At 43.4% G+C, this 22,475-nt stretch overlaps 1 protein-coding gene across 2 annotated transcripts in view; it reads left to right on the top strand.

Annotated features, from left to right (window-relative positions):
* Positions 1-22,475, top strand: part of ANKAR (ankyrin and armadillo repeat containing) — a 468,018-nt gene that overhangs the window by 137,065 nt on the left and 308,478 nt on the right. For both annotated transcript variants that reach the window (XM_075829926.1, XM_075829927.1), the window contains exons 5-6: positions 459-574; positions 16,708-16,888. In XM_075829926.1, the coding sequence (XP_075686041.1) occupies positions 459-574; positions 16,708-16,888 (297 nt within the window). The remainder of the gene's footprint in view (positions 1-458; positions 575-16,707; positions 16,889-22,475) is intronic.

Raw genomic sequence — 22,475 nt, 5'->3', positions numbered from 1 at the left:
CTACTTTTGGATGACCATTTCTACACTAGGTAAATCATGAAGTTTAGAAACACAGCCACATGTAAATGTATTATGCAACACTAAAGTTCTAGTTTACAAATCGTCTCTGAACTGCAAGAAATAGACTTCTGAGATTCTTATTACAAACCATTCTTTATGCTGTTACAATTTTTTTTAGGTTTGGACACAGGCGTAACATAAAGCTTCTGGGCCCCAGTGCAAAATCTTTAACAGGGTCCCCTACCTGCCATGTGCCATTTATAATACTGGTTTCTTCATATGTGACAGTGGTTTTTGGGCTCCCTCAGGCACCAGGGCCCGATGCAACTGCTACCTCTGAACTCCCTATAGCTGCATCCTTGGCTATGGACTTTCCAATTAAAAAAACAATGCTTGTTTATACCTACATAATACCAGTTTAGTTATGTATCCATAATAACCCTGTTTCTGCTTTTCAGGCTGCTTATGAAGAAATATGTAACATGGCCACAAAGCACATTCATGAGCTACTTCATCTTGACACAGCTTACAGAGATCATTATCCTATTCCTGTGATAGAATTCGGAGGAAAAAGGCAAGTATTTATTTTATAAAATTATTATTATTATTGAGTTGAAGAATACAAATTAAAAACAAATCACAACAAGAAATGCAGTAATATGCACATAACAAAAAATAAAACAAAACACATGTACATTACACTGTCTCCTGGTCATGCATAATATTAGAATAATAGCATATTATAAACATACAAGATGACATCTACATGTTGTTGTACAAAGCAATGCAGTGCATTATAATAAAAAAATAAAATAAAAAACAAAAATTTATTACCATAGAAAGGTGGTAAGGAGGTATGCAATCATCATAACCAAAAAGGCAAAACAGCAAGCGAATCATGGAGGTATGAGTATATAATCGCTATCACAAGCGCAGGCCTCATGCACACAACCGCATTTTTGTCCACACGTAAATACTGGCGTAAATACGGGTCCTTGGTCACACGTATTCGACCCGTACTGCACCAGTATTTACGGACCCGTGCCCGTAAATACGGGTCCGGTGTCACCCGTATTCCACCCGTATTTACGGGCACGTTTTTGGCTGCAAAATTGCACTGCACTAATTGGCAGCCCTTCTCTCTATCAGTGCAGGATAGAGAGAAGGGACAGCCCTTTCCGTAATAAAAGTAAAAGCAATTCATACTTACCCGGCAGTTGTCTTGGTGATGCGTCCCTCTCTTGACATCCAGTCCGACCTCCCTGGATGACGCGGAAGTCCATGTGACCGCTGCAGCCTGTGATTGACCTGTGATTGGCTGCAGCGGTCACATGGGCTGTAACGTCATCCCAGGAGGCCGGACTGGAGGAAGAAGCAGGGAGTTCTGGGTAAGTATGAACGTCTTTTTTTTTTTTTACAGCTTTATCTATATTGTGATCGGTAGCCACTGTCCAGGGTGCTGACGATCGTTTAACTCTTTCAGCTCCCTGGACAGTGACTATTTACTGACGTCGCCTAGCAACGCTCCCGTAATTACGGGAGCCCCATAGACTTCTATGGGCTGCCTGTGCCATAATTACGGCCTGAAATAGGACATGTTCTATCTTTTTCAACGGCACGGGCACCTTCCCGTAAGCATACGGGGAGGTACCCATGGCCAATAGAAGTCTATGGGCACGTAATTACGGGAGTTTTTACGGTCGTGTGCATGGGGCCTAAAGGAGTGTTTTCGGATGAGTAAACAGACATGAGGCTCATCCGTCCACCGAGCCCAGGCAGCCAGACACCTCTTCCTCAGCCCTTTCAATGTAGCATAATGTAGCTCATATTGGAAGTGTAGGAATACTCTATTAAGCACCTCTGATATATTCAAATCCTTGGCCGTTTTCCACCTCTGCGCAATATGGTATCTAGTAGCTATCAATATATGTGTCACGTTGGGTATGTGGACCCACTGGGCCATACCGTCTTGACGGTATGGCAGCTTGCCAACAGGACACAGGTCACAGTCTATAGTTTGTATAGTGTACCTGTGGTAGCTCAGACAGTAGCAAGACAGGCTCGGCTGGGACTAGGCAGCAGGCAGGCGCCTGGCGTGGTGTAATAGGACAGGCGTGGTACACAGCACAGCACGACTTCAGCTCAATGCGGCACTTGACCAGGATAGCACGGGATACAGGGTACAGGTAGCAGGAACGGGGAACACTGGGAACTGGAAAACACTTAGGAGACCATTTGCATAGACATACTAGGATAACGACAATAAGGCTCAGGCATTGTAGGAATGGGCACAGCCCTTCTTATAGTCCAGGGTGCTCTGGGAGCAATCAGCTCAATCTCCCACCTGTGTGCGACCTGGCTCCTTGTCTGGACTGAGCTTGCGAGCGCACCCTGGTGGTCACTGTGGAACAGGACGGCCGCATGTGCAGACATCTCTGGAAAGAAGGGCGTTGACCGGATGGAAGGAGTTCATGGTCAGCGACCACAGACGTTACAGTATCCCCCCTCTTACGCCCCCTCCTCTTGGGACCAGAACGAGAGAGAAACTTCTTAATGAGGGTAGGAGCATTGAGATTCTCCTCTGGCTCCCAGAACCAAACCCCCTAAAATCTACTAAATAAAAGGTTCTTCCTCTCACTTTTTTGGTGTCCAGGATCTCCTTAACCTCAAATATCTCGGAAGAACTGCTGGGGGCAACTTCAGGGCTAAGAGTCTTAGAGTAGCGGTTCAGGATCACAGGTTTCAGGAGAGAAACGTGAAAGTAGTTGGGGATCCGGAGGATAGGAGGCAGCCGAAGCTTGTAGGAGACCGGGTTATTCTGTTTCAAGATCTCGAAGGGTCCGAGGAACCTGGGAGCAAACTTGTAAGATTGCACCGTCAGCCGGATATTTCTAGAGGACAGCCAGACCTTGGTACCTGGAGAAAACTGGGGAGGTTACATAGTTACATAGTTCGTACGGTCGAAAAAAAGATGTCCATCAAGCTCAACCAAGGGATGGGAAAAGGGAAGTAAAAATTTTCTACACATAAGAGCCTATATTTTTTTGTTATAGGAAATTATCTAAGCCTTTTTTAAAGCCATCTACTGTCCCTGCTGTGACCAGCTCCTGCGGTAAACTATTCCATAGATTCACAGTTCTCACAGTAAAGAAGGCTTGTCGCCTCTGCAGGTTGAACCTTTTTTTTTTTACAGACGGAGGGAGTGCCCCCTTGTTTTTTGAGGGGGTTTTACATGAAACAGGATTTCACCATATTTTTTGTATGTGCCATTCATATATTTATATAAATCATGTCCCCCCTTAGTCGTCTTTTTTCAAGGCTAAGTAAGTTTAGTTCTTTTAATCTTTCCTCATAACTTAGATTCTCCATGCCCTTTATTAGCTTTGTTGCTCTTTTTTGTATTTTTTCTAACCCCAAGGCATCCTTTCTATGAACTGGAGCCCAGAACTGAACTGCATATTCTAGATGAGGCCTCACTAATGCTTTGTAAAGTGGTAATATTGCATCCCTGTCCCGCGAGTACATGCTTCTTTTAATACACGACAATATCTTGCTGGCCCTTGAAGCAGCTGATTGACATTGCATGCTGTTATTTAGTTTATAACTTACAAGTACACCCAGATCCTTCTCAACAAGTGACTACCCCAGTGTAGCTCCCCCTAGGACATATGATGCATGCAGGTTGTTCGTACCTAGGTGCATAACTTTAGATTTATCTACATTAAACCTCATTTGCCAAGTGGACGCCCAAACACTTAGTTTCTTTAAATCCGGTTGCAATTCACGAGCAACTTCCATAGACTGAATATTTCTACATAGCTAGGTGTCATCTGCAAAAATGGAAATAGTGCTATTAATCCCATCCTCTATATCATTAATAAATAAGTTGAATAATAGTTGACCCAGCATGAAATCTTGGGGTACACCACTTATAACCGGGGACCATTCAGAGTAGGAATCATTGACCACAACTCTCTGGATACGGTCCAATTCTCAATCCAATTACAATCTATACTTTCTAAACCTCTAGTCCTTAATTTACCAATTAGACGTCTATGAGGGACAGTGTCAAATGCCTTTGCAAAGTCCAAAAACACTATATCCACAGCGGCCCCTCTATCTAAGCTTCTGCTCACCTCTTCATAAAAACAAATCAAGTTGGTTTGACAGCTTCTGTCCTTAGTAAAACCGTGCTGGCTATCACTTGTAATACTATTTTTTGTCAAATAATTCTGTATATAGTCCCTCAATAGCCCCTCAAACATTTTCCCCACAATGGATGTTAATCTTACTGGTCTATAATTACCCAGGGAAGACCTAGAGCCCTTTTTTAAAATAGGCACCACATTTGCCCTGCGCCAGTCCCTTGGCACTATACCAGTCACTAGAGAATCTATAAATATTATGAAGAGGGGGACAGAAATAACTGTACTAAGCTTGTTAACCCCTTCCCGCCGCAGCCCTTTTTCAGATTTTCATTTTCGCTTTTTCCTCCCCACCTTACAAAAACTTCTTTATTTTTCAGTCGATATAGTACTATGAGGGCTTGATTTTTGCGGGACGAGTAGTAGTATTTTTTTCGTAACACCATTTATTTTGCCATATAATGTACTAGGAAAGGGGGAAAAAATTATTTGTGGGGTAGAAAATGAAAAAAACAGCGATTCCTCCATGTTTTTTTTGCGCGCCGTTTTTATGGAATTCACTGTGCAATTAAAACAACATGTTAACTTTATTCTCTGGGTCAATACGATTACGGCAATACCAAATATATATCGTTTTTTTCTATATTTTACTACTTTTACAAGTAAAAACCTTAGTGTAAAAAAGCTAATTTATTTTGTGTCGCCAAATTCCGAGAGCCATAACTTTTTTATTTTTCCGTCGATATGTGGGCTTATATTTTTTGCGGGATAAGCTGTAGTTTTTAATATTAAAATTTTGGTGTACATGCGACGGTTTGATCACTTTTTATTTCATTTTTTGTGGGAGATTAGGTGACCAAAAAATAGAGATATTGGCATTTAGAAGTTTTTTTTTATGGCGTTCACCGTGCGGGGTAAATAATGATATAGTGTAATAATTCAGACTTTTATGGACGCGGCGATACCAATTATGTTTATTTATTTATTTATTTTACTATGCTCTAGGGCGAAAATGGGAAAAGGGGGGTTTTTTGAACTTTTAATATTTTTTTTTTTTACACAAAAAAACAACTTTATTTAACTAATTTTTACTTTTTTTATTATTCCCGCTGAGGCAGGGCTTAATAGGTACACAAAGATGGCGGACCTGGGGGCCTTCATTAGGCCCCCAGGCAGCCATAGTAACCATCGCCCCCCCACGATTGCATTGCGGGGGGCGCGATGAACTGTTAGAGGGGGTCGCCCCCATTTTCGAAAGATTTAAATGTCGCTATTGACCGCAGCACTTAACGAGTTAAACGAGCGGGAGTCTAGCCATGTTTCAGCAACACCAACTATATCTATATTTTCTTCCAGTACCAAGGCCTCCAGCTCCCCCATTTTGCTTGCTAGACTTCTGGAATTTGTGAACATACACTTTAACTTGCCTTTAAATTTTTCACTTTCATTGACAGCTTAAACTGGTCTGTCTTCACAGACTCCATAGGAGGATCAGCATCTGAGGACAGCAGGGGTTGCTGCAAAGTAGGAACCGGACTAGGGAGTCCTCCCTCCCGACGAGCTTCTTGGAATCGTTCTCGGATCCTTATATTAATCCGGGCGGCCAGAAGGGTGAGGGCATCCAGGGTAGATGGTAGATCTCTGGCGGCCAGCTCGTCCTTAATCCTAGGAGACAGTCCCTGCCAGAATGTAGCCAGCAGGGCCTCATTGTTCCACAACAGTTCTCCCACCAGGGTGTGGAAGTGGATGGCGTACTCGCCCACGGAGGTGTCTCCCTGGCGTAGGTTCAGCAAGGAGGCGGCAGCAGATGAGACTCGTCCAGTCGCCTCAAACACCATGCAAAATGTCCGTAGGAACCCCTGGAAGTCACGAATCTCTGATCCTTGTCTCTCCCAGATAGCGTTCGCCCATGCAAGGGCCCTGCCAGTGAGACGATAAACGCATAAACGCGACCCTTGCGCCATCAGACGAGAATGCCCTTGCATACAGGCTAAAGTGGATCTGGCACTGGTTCAAAAATCCACGGCAGGTCCTCGCGTCTCAATCATTGCGGTCAGGAAGCTGCAAAGAAAATCGGGGATCAGCACTGCCAGGAGGTGTAGTCGGAGGATCAGTACTGCCAGGAGGTGTAGTAGGAGGAACGGCAACTTGCACCTCCAGCCGACGTGCAATAATGTTCAATGCATGGAGAAGTTGGTCCTGTCGAGGCCGGAGGTCTAGCATATCCGCCCGAATCTCCTGTAATGTCATCATGGTCTTGGATTGACCAGCGGGATCCATGGCCTGAGCCTACTGTCACATTGGGTATGTAGACCCACTGGGCCGTACCGCCTTGACGATATGGCAGCTGGCCAACAGGACACAGGTCACAGTCTATAGTTCGTATAGTGTACCTGTGGTAGCTCAGACAGTCGCAAAACAGGCTCGGCTGGGACTAGGCAGCAGGCAGGCGCTAGGCGTGGTGTAACAGGACAGGCATGGTACACAGCACAGCACGACTTCAGCTTAACATGGCACTTGACCAGGATAGCACAGGATACAGGTTACAGGTAGCAGGAATGGGGAACACTGGGAACTGGAGAACACTTCGGAGACCATTTGCATAGACATACTAGGATAACGACAACAAGGTTCAGGCATTGTAGGGAGGGGCACAGCCCTTCTTATAGTCCAGGGTGCTCTGGGAGCAATCAGCTCAATCTCCCACCTGTGTGCGACCTGGCTCCTTGTCTGGACTGAGCTCGCGAGCGCACCCTGGTGGTCACTGTGGAACAGGACGGCCGCATGTGCAGACATGTCTGGAGAGAAGGGCATCGACCGGACAGAAGGAGTTCATGGTTAGCGACCACAGACGTTACAATATGTCCTATCGGGCATCTTATATCTACTCGAATATCCCCCAGACTGATATCTAGTAAAGCTAAAGCGTGATTAGGATCCAGCGTCCATCCCAGTAACCCAGAAATGTATTGGAAAATACGCTGCCAAAATGCGTGTACTGCTTGGCAGGACCACCAAGGGTGGAACAATGTACCTCTATTACCACAGTGTCTCCAACACATAGGTGACGCACCAGCAGACATGTGTTGCAACTGAACCAGGGTGAGATGCCATCTGAACTGAATTTTCCTGACAGCTTCTACATGGTTTACACATTTTGACATTTTGTTAGTATATGAGAGAGCCATCTCCCATTCCTTTTCAAGGAAAGTCTTTCCCATGTCTGACTCCCACTGACACATATATTTCTGTTTAGTAAAGGGAATATGTGTAGCGAAGGCAAGGTATGCCGAGGCCAGCCCTTTTAAGGGAGACTTCTCTATGGTGTAAGGTGGTATTTTTTTTAATAAAATGTCGAATTTGTAAAAAGACAAATAACTGATTTTTGGGAATCCCAAATGCAATCTGTATTTCAGTAAAAGAGTGTATTTGCGAGTGGCTATACAAATCAGATATACACTCAATGTCTGATTGTATCCATAACTTCAGATCCAAATTTGGGATCCAAGTAGATATATATCCTATAGGACATTCTTTTAAAGAGAAGTCACATATTTTGTACACCAGAAGTGCTTTACCCCATGCTTGACACATATGTTTAGTGGTGGGTAGCATATTTTTATTAACCTCAGTCCCCACTATTGTACCAAGAATTGCTGGCTTGATATTAAACTGAGGAACAAACTATCTCTCAATTGATTTCCAATGTGCAGAAATGTCCGGGTACCAACAGTATTTGATCGGTGCTAATGCCGCCGCCAAATAATAGTGGTAGACATTGGGGACTCCCATCCCTCCCCTGGAGGAGAGAGTAGTCATTAAGTTTTTGGATATTCTAGCTCTTTTGTGTGCCCATACAAATTTAAGAAGTGTGCTTTGGATGTCAGCTATCAATGACACTGGGTTATTCAATGGGATTTTACTGAAATAATAAAGTATTTTAGGCATAAGCCACATTTTCACGTTTTATCTAATATGAACTGTTTTGATAATCCTTAGACAATCTACAATTTGGAATGGGCAAAAAGATCAGGTTTTAGGCAAAGTGTGGTCCTGGGCAAAACTAAATGGGACCTCCAAATCAGGCGATGCTGTAGGGTGGAAAAAATGGTAAATAACAATAAGTAAGCTCAATCATATTGATTGTGGAAGATTTACGGAATAGCAATTGGATTCTGATAGATGGTTGAGAAACGGGGTGATTTCCTTACACCCAAATACCACGGGTATTTGAGCATTAACCCCTACAAAAAAGTAATTGTACTTATTTTTTGATCATCATTCATCCCCAACCACACATGTTATTTACAATTTAATCAGTGTATCGGCATGTTAGTCTGCTAAGAAATGGTGCCAGATCTTGCCCAGTTTTTTATTTTCCCTTTGGAAAATATCTCTAATCCATGTTCCTTAGTGGAATGAAGGAACCCCAGTGGCAGGAAAAATCCCATGCCATACTAAATCATACCCCGTCCGCCAACAAAACCATGTTCTCACCAACGCTTCTAGTAGTAGTACTAGAAAGAAAAGTTGCAAGACAAGTGGGTACTCCCGACATATAACTTAGATGGAATTGGTTTTAAATGTGCCATCCTGGAAAATCTATCCACCACCACCCAGATGACAAAACAACTGGATGACTCAGGTCTGTAATAAATTCAGTAGAAATGTGGACCCAAGGACGATGAGGCATTGAAAGTGGAAGGAGAATACCCACAGGTGTCTGCTGGGAGGTCTTTTTTAGTGCACAGGCACATTCTGTAGTATAGTCCTTCACTTCCTTAGACATTATGGGCTACCAATTTTCCTGAGAAATTTGTTCCAATGACCTTCAAATGCCTCAGTGATCTGCCACTTTCAAGCTACGTCCCTTAAGGCTGGGTTAACACGACCTATTTTCAGACGTAAACGAGGCGTATTATGCCTCGTTTTATGTCTGAAAATAGGGCTACAATATGTCGGCAAACATCTGCCCATTCGTTTGAATGGGTTTGCCGACGTACAGTGCAGACGACCTGTCATTTACGCGTTGTCGTTTGACAGCTGTCAAACGACGACGCATAAAATTACTGCCTCGGCAAAGAAGTGCAGGACACTTCTTTGCAACGTAATTTGAGCCGTTCTTCATTGAAGTCAATGAAGAGCAGCTCAAGATTTACGAGCGTCAAAGACGCCTCGCATAATGCGAGGAGGAGCTTTTACGTCTGAAACGACGCAGCTGTTTTCTCCTGAAAACAGTCTGTCTTTTCAGACGTAAAAGGTAGCTAGCGTGTGCACATACCCTTATCGTCTCTGCTCCACCACACCAAACTACCAAAAGTTTTTAGAGGTAGTCACAGTTCTTGATGGGGTCTATGAATACGTTTGACGTATGCACCGATTTTTCATGACATACACCAAGCAGAGACTACAAAAGCAGTGTGAATTCAGCCTAAGGCATCTATTTCTCAAGCTAGGGATTTTGATGTATTTATCTTCCCTGTACAGATGTGCCATGGGGTATACCACTTATTTTTAAGACTATGATCGAACACACAAATGCTGATCCCACAGATAATCAAGTAGCTAAAAGACAGACAGATTTTTTGCTTCCTTAACCCCTTCTCCTCCGGTGCAATATACACTACCGTTCAAAAGTTTAGGGTCACTTAGAAATTTCCTTATTTTTTAAAGAAAAGCACAGTTTTTTTCAATGAAGATAACATTAAATTAATCAGAAATACACTCTATACATTGTTAATGTGCTAAATGACTATTCTAGCTGCAAACGTCTGGTTTTTAATGCAATATCTACATAGGTGTATAGAGGCCCATTTCCAGCAACCATCACTCCAGTGTTCTAATGGTACATTGTGTTTGCTAACTATGTTAGAAGGCTAATGGATGATTAGAAAACACTTGAAAACCCTTGTGCAATTATGTTAGCACTGCTGTAAACAGTTTTGCTGTTTAGAGGAGCTATAAAACTGACCTTCCTTTGAGCTAGTTGAGAATCTGGAGCATTACATTTGTGGGTTCGATTAAACTCTCAAAATGGCTAGAAAAAGAGAGCTTTCATGTGAAACTCGACAGTCTATTCTTGTTCTTAGAAATGAAGGCTATTCCATGCGAGAAATTGCCAAGAAACTGAAGATTTCCTACAACGGTGTGTACTGCTCCCTTCAGAGGACAGCACACACAGGCTCTAACCAGAGTAGAAAGAGAAGTGGGAGGCCCTGCTGCACAACTGAGCAACAAGACAAGTACATTAGAGTCCATAGTTTGAGAAATAGACGCCTCACAGGTCCTCAACTGGCAGCTTCATTAAATAGTACCTGCAAAATGCCAGTGTCAACGTCTACAGTGAAGAGGCGACTCCGGGATGCTGGCCTTCAGGGCAGACTGGCAAAGAAAAAGCCATATCTGAGACTGGCTAATAAAAGGAAAAGATTAATATGGGCAAAAGCACACAGACATTGGACAAAGGAAGATTGGAAAAAAGTGTTATGGACAGACGAATCGAAGTTTGAGGTGTTTGGATCACACAGAAGAACATTTGTGAGACGCAGAATAACTGAAAAGATGCTGGAAGAGTGCCTGACGCCATCTGTCAAGCATGGTGGAGGTAATGTGATGGTCTGGGGTTGCTTTGGTGCTGGTAAAGTGGGAGATTTGTACAAGGTAAAAGGGATTTTGAATAAGGAAGGCTATCACTCCATTTTGCAACGCCATGCCATACCCTGTGGACAGCGCTTGATTGGAGCCAATTTCATCCTACAACAGGACAATGACTCAAAGCACACCTCCAAATTATGCAAGAACTATTTAGGGAAGAAGCAGGCAGCTGGTATTCTATCTGTAATGGAGTGACCAGCGCAGTCACCAGATCTCAACCCCATAGAGCTGTTGTGGGAGCAGCTTGACCGTATGGTACGCAAGAAGTGCCCATCAAGTCAATCCAACTTGTGGGAGGGCCTTCTGGAAGCATGGGGTGAAATTTCTCCCGATTACCTCAGCAAATTAACAGCTAGAATGCCAAAGGTTTGCAATGCTGTAATTGCTGCAAATGGAGCATTCTTTGACGAAAGCAAAGTTTGAAGGAGAAAATTATTATTTCAAATAAAGATCATTATTTCTAACCTTGTCAATGTCTTGACTATATTTTCTAGTCATTTTGCAACTCATTTGATAAATATAAGTGTGAGTTTTCATGGAAAACACAAAATTGTCTGGGTGACCCCAAACTTTTGAACGGTAGTGTATATATGCGGCACGTGTGAGCGAGTATATGGTCAATAGTGACCGTTTTCTGCAGTACATATATGGCGATGGCGGGTGGGCCTTAACAGGAGCCGCTATACATATATGGTCCCTGCTTGAGCAGAGCAGTGGGTGTTAGATGTATTATACAGCTAGCTCAAATCTTGGCCTAACTCCTTGGATGCCGCAGTCGATAGCGACCGCAGCATCTATGGAATTTGACAAAAGGAGCTTTATTGATGGAAAAATAAAAAAAAGTTCTGGTTCTTGGACTGCGATAAGCAAACAACGAAAAACATTGCTGTGTCCTTAAGGTCAAAACTGGCTGCGTCAAGGTGAAAAAACTCCAGGCAAATTTTCAGAATTGGTAAAATGGATTTACTAGGTTCATTCAACATACCAAGGTCGTACAATCTTTCACTCTGGTCCCTCAAATGTTTTTAAGGTTCTCTGTACACTTTAAGTCCTTAACAACACAGGCAATAACAAAACTTCTACATGTGACTTGGCTTTACAAAATAAGTTGCCAAAATGATGGCAACTTCTTCGACATCAGTTCCTGCTCTGCTGCTCAGAGGCAAATACAGGATTTTAAAAAGGGGGTTTTAAAGTGAAGCTATGTACCCCCAATTATACAAACTTTGCCAACTTTGAACATAAATGACCATAAATAATTTATTGTAATTAGATAATTAGATAATATTTTTATATTGTTTAAAATGGTGCAATTCTTAGTAGGTTTACAGAAGCCTTTAGATGTCAAAATATAATAAAGCACCCCAAAAAAACGACATCACCCACAATGAATTCATCTAGGGGTGCAGAGAGCATTTTGACCCCACAGATATTTTATAAATCACATTTGTTCCAATAATATGTCGTTTTAGATCAAAATTTTAACAAGGAATATGGGACAAAAAACACAATTTGTTATGCTATTTCTCTCGAGTACAGCTATACCCCGTATGTGGATCTTAAACTGCTGTTTGGGCACACGGCCGGGCTCAGAATGGAAAAAGCGCCATTTGGCTTTTGGAGCACCGATTTTGCTGGAATGGTTTGCGGATTCCATGTCGCAATTTTAAAGCGCTTGAGGTACCAGTACAGTGGAAACCACTCAGAAGTGAACTCATTTTGAAAACTAGACCCTTTAATGAATCCATCTAGGGGTATTTGAATTGGGCCGTGAAAATGAAAAACTAACAAAGAAAATTTAGGTAACAAAGATAGAAACAGAGAGACTCATTGGCAAAGAAAGGAAAAATAACCCAAAAATATTTTTCAACTACATAATGTAAAGGATTTGCCAGACACAGCTTCTGTGTCGACGCCCGTGGTTAATCAGTCTTCATCTGCTCCTAGGTCTGATAGAGTGACTTGATTTGCTACCACTCAGGCTGGTTGGCTGAGGAGTGGGAGAAGCTAGCTCCCGCCCTCGGTCTATTTATAACTTCATTTCCTGCTCCTGCTTTGCCTGTGATTCTGTCTTGTTTCCTGGCTCTGCTGCTCCTGCTAGTACTATTGACCTCTGCTTCAAATTGACCCTGGCTTTACTGACAACGCTCCTGCTCTGCGTTTGGTACCTCGTACACTCATGGTTTGACTCGGCTCGTTCATTACTCTTGTTACTCACGGTGTTGCCATGGGCAACTGTCCCCTTTCCCTTAGCTTCTGTGTACCCTTGTCTGCTTGTCTGTTGTGCACGTATTGAGCATAGAGACCGTCGCCCAGTTGTACGCCGTCGCCTAGGACGGGTCGTGCAAGTAGGCAGGGACTGAGTGGCGGGTAGATTAGGTCTCACCTGTCTGTCTCCCTACCCTGGCCATTACACATAAAGAATAAGAAACTTAGAACTGAAAGTGTTGTCCCTCTAAAAACAATCTAAGATTGGAATGGTTAAGGAGGATGTAGAAAAGGAAAATGTTAAACACCTTCTTTTCTACTGTTTTTACACAGGAATATCCAATGACAGGTTACATGATTAAGGATAACGTAATTTCTGTGTTAAATGTCACATTTAAGGGCCAGAGTGTTGCCCCTTAAATGTCACCTGCTTAACCTAGCAGGAAGTGCAGCGTCGCCTTAAAAACACTAAAATAGACAAATCATCGGGTCCGGATGGCACATACTCCTGAGTTCTGCATGAATTAAGTATTGTGATAAGCATACCCTTGTTTCTAAGTTTTAAGGATTCTGTAAGGACAGGGTATGTTCCACAGAACTGGCACAAAGGAAATTTGGTGCCATTATTCAAAAAGGGGTCAAAAAGTGAGGCAAGAATCTTTCGGCCTGTAAGTTCAACCTCCATTGTGGGTAAACTCAAAATAAACCTATAACACAGCATTAGCATGTTTTTTTTGAGGGATTGGTCCTGACAAACTAATCTGAGCAGCTTCTATGAGGAGGTAAGGTCTAGACTGGACCTAGGTAAGGCAGTGGATGAATCTAGACTTTTCAAGGGCGGTTGATACTGTGCTACATAAAAGGTTGGTACATAAAATGAGAATGCTTAGACTAATGGAAATATGTGCAGTTAGGTGAATAACTGGCTCACTGATAGAAAACAGAAGGTGGTTATTTATGCTATGGTACATCCTCAGATTGGTCACAGTTACCAGTGAGGTTCCACAGGGGTCAGTATTGGGCCCCCATTCTGACCTTGTAGAAGGTTTACAGAGTATAATGTCAATATTTGCAGATGATGCTAAGCTCTGTAAAGTAATCAACACATGGGTGGAGAAATGGCTAATTAGGTTTAAAGGCTATGTAAACCTTTGATGGTCATTTTTTTGTAATTTTTTTTTATAAACAGGTCTGCCATTGTAGTTAGTGCAAATAAATCACACTGTACACTGCTCCTACTGCTATTTTATAATTGACTTGCTGAAACATAGTGATGTGTCTTCAAGACATCCACCCGAAAGTCCAGAGAAAATAGTTTTGACGTGTTGTCTTTCTAAACAAGAGGACCGATACACATAGGAGATAAGCCATTCAAAAAATACATTATAGAAAAATCTGATCTAAATCAAGGTGGTCTCAAAGAGGTGGTCTCTTATAGTATACCCAGGCATTTCCCTACCAGGGATCCTCAGAAGAAAGCAGCAGTAGAGCTGTCACTTCTGCATTAGGGAAAACAGACCTATTTCAGTCTGCTCAAAGATGCTTAGCATGGGAGCAGGCAAATCAGTCAACAAATCTTGGCCTGAATATAGATGATCGAATGCTTTACCCACTGCTATACCAAGCTCCTTAGGGTAGAAATGTAATCAGGAGTTTTCTGGGAATGAAAACATTGTTGAGAGACTTCTCTTATGGTAATATGGGTGGGAATCACTGGTATACACTCAGGGGTGGGATCCATCTTTACACCAATTGCCACTTTTATAGATCAAATCCTGAGAAAAGGGGATGTAGGACTACTTTCTTTTCCAAGATGATTTTTATATTCAACTAGAAAAAGTACCCCGCGCTGCCCAGGTATAACATGTCTGTCTGTTTGTGTTTTCATTGGATTTGTTCCAAGGGTGCCTAGGAGTCTAATCCATGCCCTCATATTTTCTTGGTTTCTGGGAAAATCGCTAGTAGCCCTATATACCCCAGCAGTTACACACTGTTTATTTAAATTTTAACTTCCTAAATACCTAACATCTAAATTGGTAGGAAATTGAGTCATAAGACAGTTTTATTACCAGTTGGCCATATACCAGGAGTCTCAAGCACGTGGCCCGCGGGCCGCATGTGTCCCCTGAGGCTGTCATCTGCGGCACCCGGGACATAGAGCTGCTAGTATAGGCTCTGCTACGGGGCTCTTTGGAATTCCTTGACATCGCTGTCCATATATGGACAGTTTTGTCAGGGTCTTCCCCAAAGCGGAGTCCCGGGCAGAGCGTTAGTATAGGCTCTGCTCATGGACTCTGTGGAATCCCCTGACATTGCTGTCCATAAATAGACATGCTATGTCTGGGGCTTCTCAGAGCCTGAGTCCCGGGCAGAGTGCTAGCATAGACTTTGCTACGGGACTCTGTGGAATCCCCTGACATCGCTGTCTATGAATGGACATGCGATGTCTGGGGCTTCCCCACAGCCTGAGTCCCGGGCAGAGCACTAGCATAGGCTCTGCCCCGGGACTCTGTGGCATTCCCTGACATCGTTCCCATTCTAAAGATGGCCGCATCCGCGTCTTCGCTGTATTGCGCATGCGCGGCTGTACGCCGGATATCCTTGATACCCTGAACTTGTCAGAATTTCTCACGCATGCGCAGTAGCGCTTCCCGCTCGCTGCTATGGCGGCGCCGTGAATGTGTGGTTCCAGGAGATAATTTTCCTTTAATCATTTTTTTAATACACACACATGTACTGCGCATATGGTAACACTTTACTCAATTGGATATTTCAAATTTGATGCTATTTTTATGATATATGTTTTATATTATCCAACTCACTATGACACAAAGTGTTTGTATTTTATGCACTGTTTTATATGGTACGCTTTATATATATATATATATATATATATATATATATATATATATATATATATATATGTATATGTGTAGAAAAAAGCAGAGGATTGGAGCAGCACTGTGAACAAATGCCTGACTAGGCTGGTGCAAAGCTTCAAAAATAAAGGAGTGACCTCTCCTTATGTGTTAGATATCCAAAAAAGAGAACATGAAGCAGCACTCAAATAAAGTGAATTTATTCATCCAACATGGAACCACAACGTTTCACCTCCTACTGTATATAAAACTACTGTTAACCCCTTAACGAAATGCCACGTACATGTACTTAGTAGAGTAATGGGATGCACTCCCATTAGGCAACTAATCTGAAGTTTCAGCCTATCCCAGGCCTTTATCACAGTTACTGCAGAGGAGAGGGGAATATTGTGTAAAGGCATCTGGAGCACAACACGACGCCTGTCTTTCAAACGTTAATGTCTCGCTTTATAGTCAATCGGCACTTTTTTTTACAACTTTATCTGCTGCAGCTAGTCTCTATTTGCCCGGTATACACTATATGTCACATTCATGTTCATTTTAAAAACATAATACTGAGTCAGTCAAAAAACTGTTTCATCCAAGAGGTTTACAAATAGAATTTCTTTTTTTTTTACTGATCCTGGAGTAAACAACTGTTACCAAAAGTTTACAAATGGAAGAGGAAGATACAAAAAACACAAACAAAAAAACAGTAGAAGTAGTTGTTATTGTGTATTATTAGTTAATACTATTGTTAATATTAATTCAGGAATGTCTGTAAAATACCTTTTCTATCATAATTCATATAGTTATGCTTAAAGTTTTTCGTTTTCTTGTAGTTATTATGTCCTTTCATTTCATCTTGAAGACTTTTACCAAACAATGCTGAAGAAACAATGGTGGGGAGCTATTAATGAAATAGTAAGCACACTGAAACCAAAAAGGCTTCCATTAACTGATATCCAGCTTCATGAACAGTTTAAGAAAAGATTTGGCTATAAAAAGGCCATTAAATGCAAGGTATGTTTTATAGTATATTAATATGGGGGAATTTATATTATTGTACACTGTCATTTATTGCTTTTATGTATGTCAGGATTCGATCCCAGAGACTCTCCTGTTCCAGGTAGCAGCTCTAATCCATTTGGGATGCTGGACAACTGTCTTTCCAGTGTCAGTGTTTTATATCTGTCTAACCATACCCTCTGAGCTCCTATATAAACTTAGCTCTTGCATTTCCTTTCTGACAGATTATTGAGCTTTCTGCCTTTAGTCTATTTCATTTCTGATTTGCTGCCTTATGCTACAAACTGTTGACGCTTATCTGTGTACCGAGCCTGGACTGTTACGTGAATATTCTTACTTAATAACACCATTCTTCCAGATTGTTTCAGATACTAGAACGAACCTGCTTCCAGACCCTGACAATATATTTAAACACTTACCTACTTAGGCTGTATTCACATCAGCGTTGCTTTCCGTTGAGGGGTAGCATCAGAGCTTTCCGTCAGGGGAACTCCTCAATGAAAAGGCAAATGGAAACCATAGCTTCCGTTTGCATCAACTGCGCTATTGATTCCGTCAAAACAACGGAACCATTTCACAACGGTGACAAACGAAAAACATTAGCAAAGTTTCCGTCACTATTGAGATCAATGGTGATGCAAACGGAAGCTAAGGTTTCCGTTTGCCTTTCCGTTGAGGGGTTCCCCCGATGGAAAGCTCCAACGGAACCCCTCAACGGAAAGACAACACTGATGTGAACAGGCCCTTAGCAAGTGGTTTTGCAGTGTTAAGCTGTGTTTACATCACCGTTCCTTTCCGCTGAGGGGTTCCGTCTGTAGTTTCAGTCGGGTTAACCCCTTCAACGGAAAGGCAAACGGAAACCTAAGTTTCCGTTTGCATCACCATTGATATCAATGGTGACGGAAACATTATTAAAGGTTTCCGTTTGTCATCGTTGTGACTGGGTTCCGTCGTTTTTGATTCCGTTGAAGGGTTAACCCGACGGAAACCTCCGGCGGAACACCTCAACGAAAGGGCAACAGTGATGTGAACAGGCCCTTACATCCTTTTCACAGCTTTTCATTAATGCAATTATCTAATCTGGCAGCAGTTATATGCACATACATGCTGATATGTTCAAGAGTCACATTCATAAAAACTGTTCTATAAAAAGTGTTCGTGTATTTCATAGCAACCTCTTTCATTTTAAAATAAGTTCTAGGAAAATGAAAATTGAAATCTGATGCAGTGATCAGTACTTTTTCTCAGAAGATTTATTTTTTACATAAATCCTAGGCAGTTTACACAGTAGTTTGAAAAAAATAAATTCCCTCCAGCGTGTTACAGAAAAACTGTAGGGAAACTGAAGCTAGAACGAATCCCATAGCTTTCTATGGGATCTGTTCTGGCACATGGGACATAAGTTGTGCTGCCGTTACCACCATGCTTACTATGGGCTTGATTGCCCTATTTCCCTTTAGACATCATACATCAATTGGGATGTATATTTACAATGAGCATTCTAGGGATTCTCTTGGTGCTCTCCATTTAGGTATAGTCTAAGTTGTGCTGCCGTACGCAGCTGGAACTGTGCAGTAGCAGGATTAAAAAAATGTATCTGTCCGGCTTCCCGGGAGGTATCCTATTTCATGTATTGTTCACAAGTTCAACGCCAGGTGCTGCCACATCCACCTTCTGGCAGCACCCTGGCCAGAGCATTGTCGGCGCTTTGGCCGGGAAACAGGAGCAGAATTTAGTGCCACCCATGCCCCCTGTAGACAGCGCCACTCAAACCCCCCTGTAGATAGCGCCACCCCACTGTGTATAGCGCTCCCCCCTGTAGATAGCGGCACTGTAGCTCACTCTAGGAGAGGAAGAACTGGCCAGAGCTTTGCCAACGCTGTGGCTGGGGATTCTAAGGACAGTGACATCAGGGGCTCCCTCTAGGAGCGGAATACCCGGATAGAGCATCGGCAACGTTCTGGTCGGGAATTCCGCTCTTAGAGGGAAACCCTGACGTCACTGTCCATTTATGGACAGTGATGTCTGGAGCTCCTCCTGGAGAGCAATCCCCTGCCAGAGCGTTGCTGATGCTCTGGCCGGGGATTCTGCTCCTAGAGGGAACCCCTGAAGTCACTGTCCTTATATGGATCTACAGGGGGCATGGGTGGCACTGTCTAAAGGGGGTGTGGGTTGCACTATCTATAGGGGGTATGGGTGGCACTATTTATAGGGGGGCATGGGTGGCGCTATCTACAGGGGGCATGGGTGGCGCTAGCTAGAGAGGGCTGTGTGGCGACATCAACAGGGGGTGTGGTGCTATCTACAGGGGGTTGTGTGGTGTTGTCTACAGGGGCTGTGTGGCACTATTTACAGGGGGCTGTGTGGCGCTATCTACAGAGGCCACTGTGGCGCTATCCACAGAGGGTACTGTGGCATTATCTATAAAAGGCACGGCAGCATTATCTACATGGGGTGCGTGGCACTATATACAGAGGGCACTGTGGCATTATCTACACATGAAATTTATCAGTTTTTAAAATGGACAGTGAAAAACGGATGCAAAACAGTTCACATTCGGCCATCAAAAACGGAAACACGGAACATATATAAAACAGATGCAAAACGGCCGTCAAGAATGGACCGAGGCATACTTTTTTAACGACTGACATCGGACCCTGTTGTGTGAAAAGAAACAACAGCAATCCCAGCGTAGTGTGGGTATAAGATGCAGGGTGGCATTTTGTAGCTGTAAAGGCGCCAAAGACTAACTACTCCCTGGAGTTAGGGCTAGTGTTTGGCGTCTTTGCAGGTTCACAAGGCTGCTTTGAATGCCTGATCCAAGGTGAGGTGAGTGGATAGCAGCTCCCTTCTAGGCTCTCCCTCTCGGCAACGGCCTTGGCACTGCACTGCATATGACACACGTGACATTAAAATGTCAGACTTCAGTGTAGCGCCGAGGCTGGAGCAGAGAAGGAGAGCCCTGACATGCCAGGCTCACGTCAGAAGTTTTGTGAAATGACAAGTCCACAACATGTATCTAATCTATTATGTATCCAATCTATCATAAACTATGCACCACTCTGAAAAAATTGGCACATTTTCGGAACATAGACTACCTTTTTGGTGGACACTTGTGGTAAAAACTGATGTTAAAAACAGACGGTAAAAAATTATGACAACTAACGACAACCGATGACAACTCATCGTTTTGTAGTAAAAATTGTGACAAAGCCTGATGGTAACCGATACATTTTTTAATAAGTTTTTGCTTCAGTTGTGTATTCCTCCTTTAGCAACGGCTATCGAAGTCCGGGTCAGTCAGAGATTCCAAATTTTTCAGCGCGCTGGAGAGTTAGAACACAAAGTTAGAAATGATCCAATCAGCAATAGCACATTAAGGCTGAAGTTCCCAATATAACGAGAATGACTATATGTCTAGAGCATGGGCTAGAACCTGTCTAAATCGGTTTTAGGTACTTTGGTCTAACTCTGTGAACATGTTTACTTGAACTGAGCTGGTTGGAGAGGAGAATCAAGGACTGCACATTAACAATATTAATCAATGAACAGGAGGTTCTCAGTTAACATTTTTATAAAATTGTATAAGCCCACTTGCCACTTCACGGCGACCTCCGACAAATAGGTCCCTACTCTATTGGTTGCTGCACCGCACTGCGGCGCCCACCACCACAATACCGCACACGCAGAAGGAGCAATCCAGAGGCCCAGCAGCACTCCTGCTACCAGGCCAAGCTGTCTTGGCTCTGGGCTATGTCCACCCGCAAGTGCAGCACCACAGCAACAGACACCACCATACAGCACCACAACAAGTGAACAGATGGAATGAACTCACCTTTAGATGCACCCCCAGTGGCCAACTGAGAGCACAAGAGCAAAATCCCTTATGAGGTCATTCCTTAATTAAAATCAGCTGGGTTAAAAGCATGGAGGACTGATACCATAAGTTGCAAAAAAGGGAAAGAATGAATAAATAAGCTGGTTGGAGAGGAGAATCAAGGACCGCACATCCACAATATTAATCAATGAACATGAACAGGAGGTTCTTAGTTAACATTTTGCTCAATGAACTGATGTAACCCTGTATATGTGATGACATAAAGACATTAACCCTACTCTCACAGTTGTAATCACTTGAGAGACCAATAAAACGAATGCTGATGCAACTGATATATGTGTTTTGACAGAATCAATAGCGCAGTCCACTGCGCTATTGGTTGTGTCAAGAACAATGGAACCCTGTCACAATGTTGACAAACGGAAACCTTTAGCAATGTTTCCATTACCATCGAGATCAATGGTGAGGGAAATGGAAGCTGAGGTTTCAGTTTGCCGTTCCGTTGAGGGGTCACCCGACAGAAACCTCAGACGGAACCCCTCAACGGAAGGGCAACACTGATGTGAACACAGCCTAACACATATGGTAGGCTTAGATACAGGGCCAAAGTGCATGTGTGATACTATTTGTTGAACCCTGTATCTAAGCCTAAGGTAGGCTTAGATACAGGGTCCAGCAGACAGTAATCTTATACAGTATAAGATTACTGTCTGTTGGGGCTGTGTATCTAAGCCTCCTACCACATGGTAGGCTTAAAAGGGGTTGTCCAGTCCCTAAACATTGATGGCCTATCCTCAGGATAGGCCATCAATAGCTGATGGGTCGGGGTCCGACTCCCGGGACCCCCGCCAATCAGCTGTTTTGAAGGGGTTGCAGAGCTCGTATGAGTGCTGCTTCCCCTTCATTAGGTGAATCGCTGACATGTTCGTGTCGGCGATTCAGTGCGAGAAAGTGACCGGAATGAAGGGGCAGTAGCGTTCGTACGCGCTCTGCACCCCCTTAAAAACAGCTGATTGGCGGGGGTCCCTGGAGTCAGACCCGACCTATCAGCTCCAGCAGAGTGGTATTAATCTTACCCACCTCTTCGCACGCAGCGGAGGTCCTGACTCCATCCAGGATTGAGATGCTATGCGCAGCGCATAGCGTTGTGTCGTCATGCGCTGCGCAAAGCGCTGTGACGTCAGGACTTCTGCTGCGCTCCGGAAGGAAGAATGTAAGTACTGTCAGTTACTATAGTAACGGGGGCCCGTGAATTTTATTACATAGGCCCCAGTTACTATAGTAACTTTTCATTGATGCGGTGCGGGGGGCTGCGGGCCCCCTGGCTTCGGGGCGCGGTCACAATTGCGACCGTTGCGACCCTTATAGTTACGCCACTGGACACTGGTGTATGGGTGTTCAGAAAACTTGGAGTCTTTTCTACATGCTACTACTTTCTAAATGGCAGATCTGTTTAGAAATTAGATGGTAGATGTATCACTCTATAACTAGGCACATACCATTCAGGAATTAGGAAAACTGATTAACAGACTCTCTGGGAGCTGTGAAAGCCATATACACTGTCACGGCGTGGGGTGTGGACCCACTGTGCCATACCGGATAGCGGGATAGCAGCTGGCCAACTAGGTACAAAACAATGTCTATAGTCAGAAAGGGTACCTGAGGCAATGTAGATAGTAGCAGTGACAACTTGACTCTCACAGTAGATGGCACAGTAGGTGCAGCGGAAGGCACGACTTGACT

Source organism: Rhinoderma darwinii, chromosome 6 (genome assembly GCF_050947455.1).
Source record: "Rhinoderma darwinii isolate aRhiDar2 chromosome 6, aRhiDar2.hap1, whole genome shotgun sequence".
Classification (NCBI taxonomy): domain Eukaryota; kingdom Metazoa; phylum Chordata; class Amphibia; order Anura; family Rhinodermatidae; genus Rhinoderma; species Rhinoderma darwinii.
This window is presented reverse-complemented; position numbering and strand designations above follow the sequence as displayed.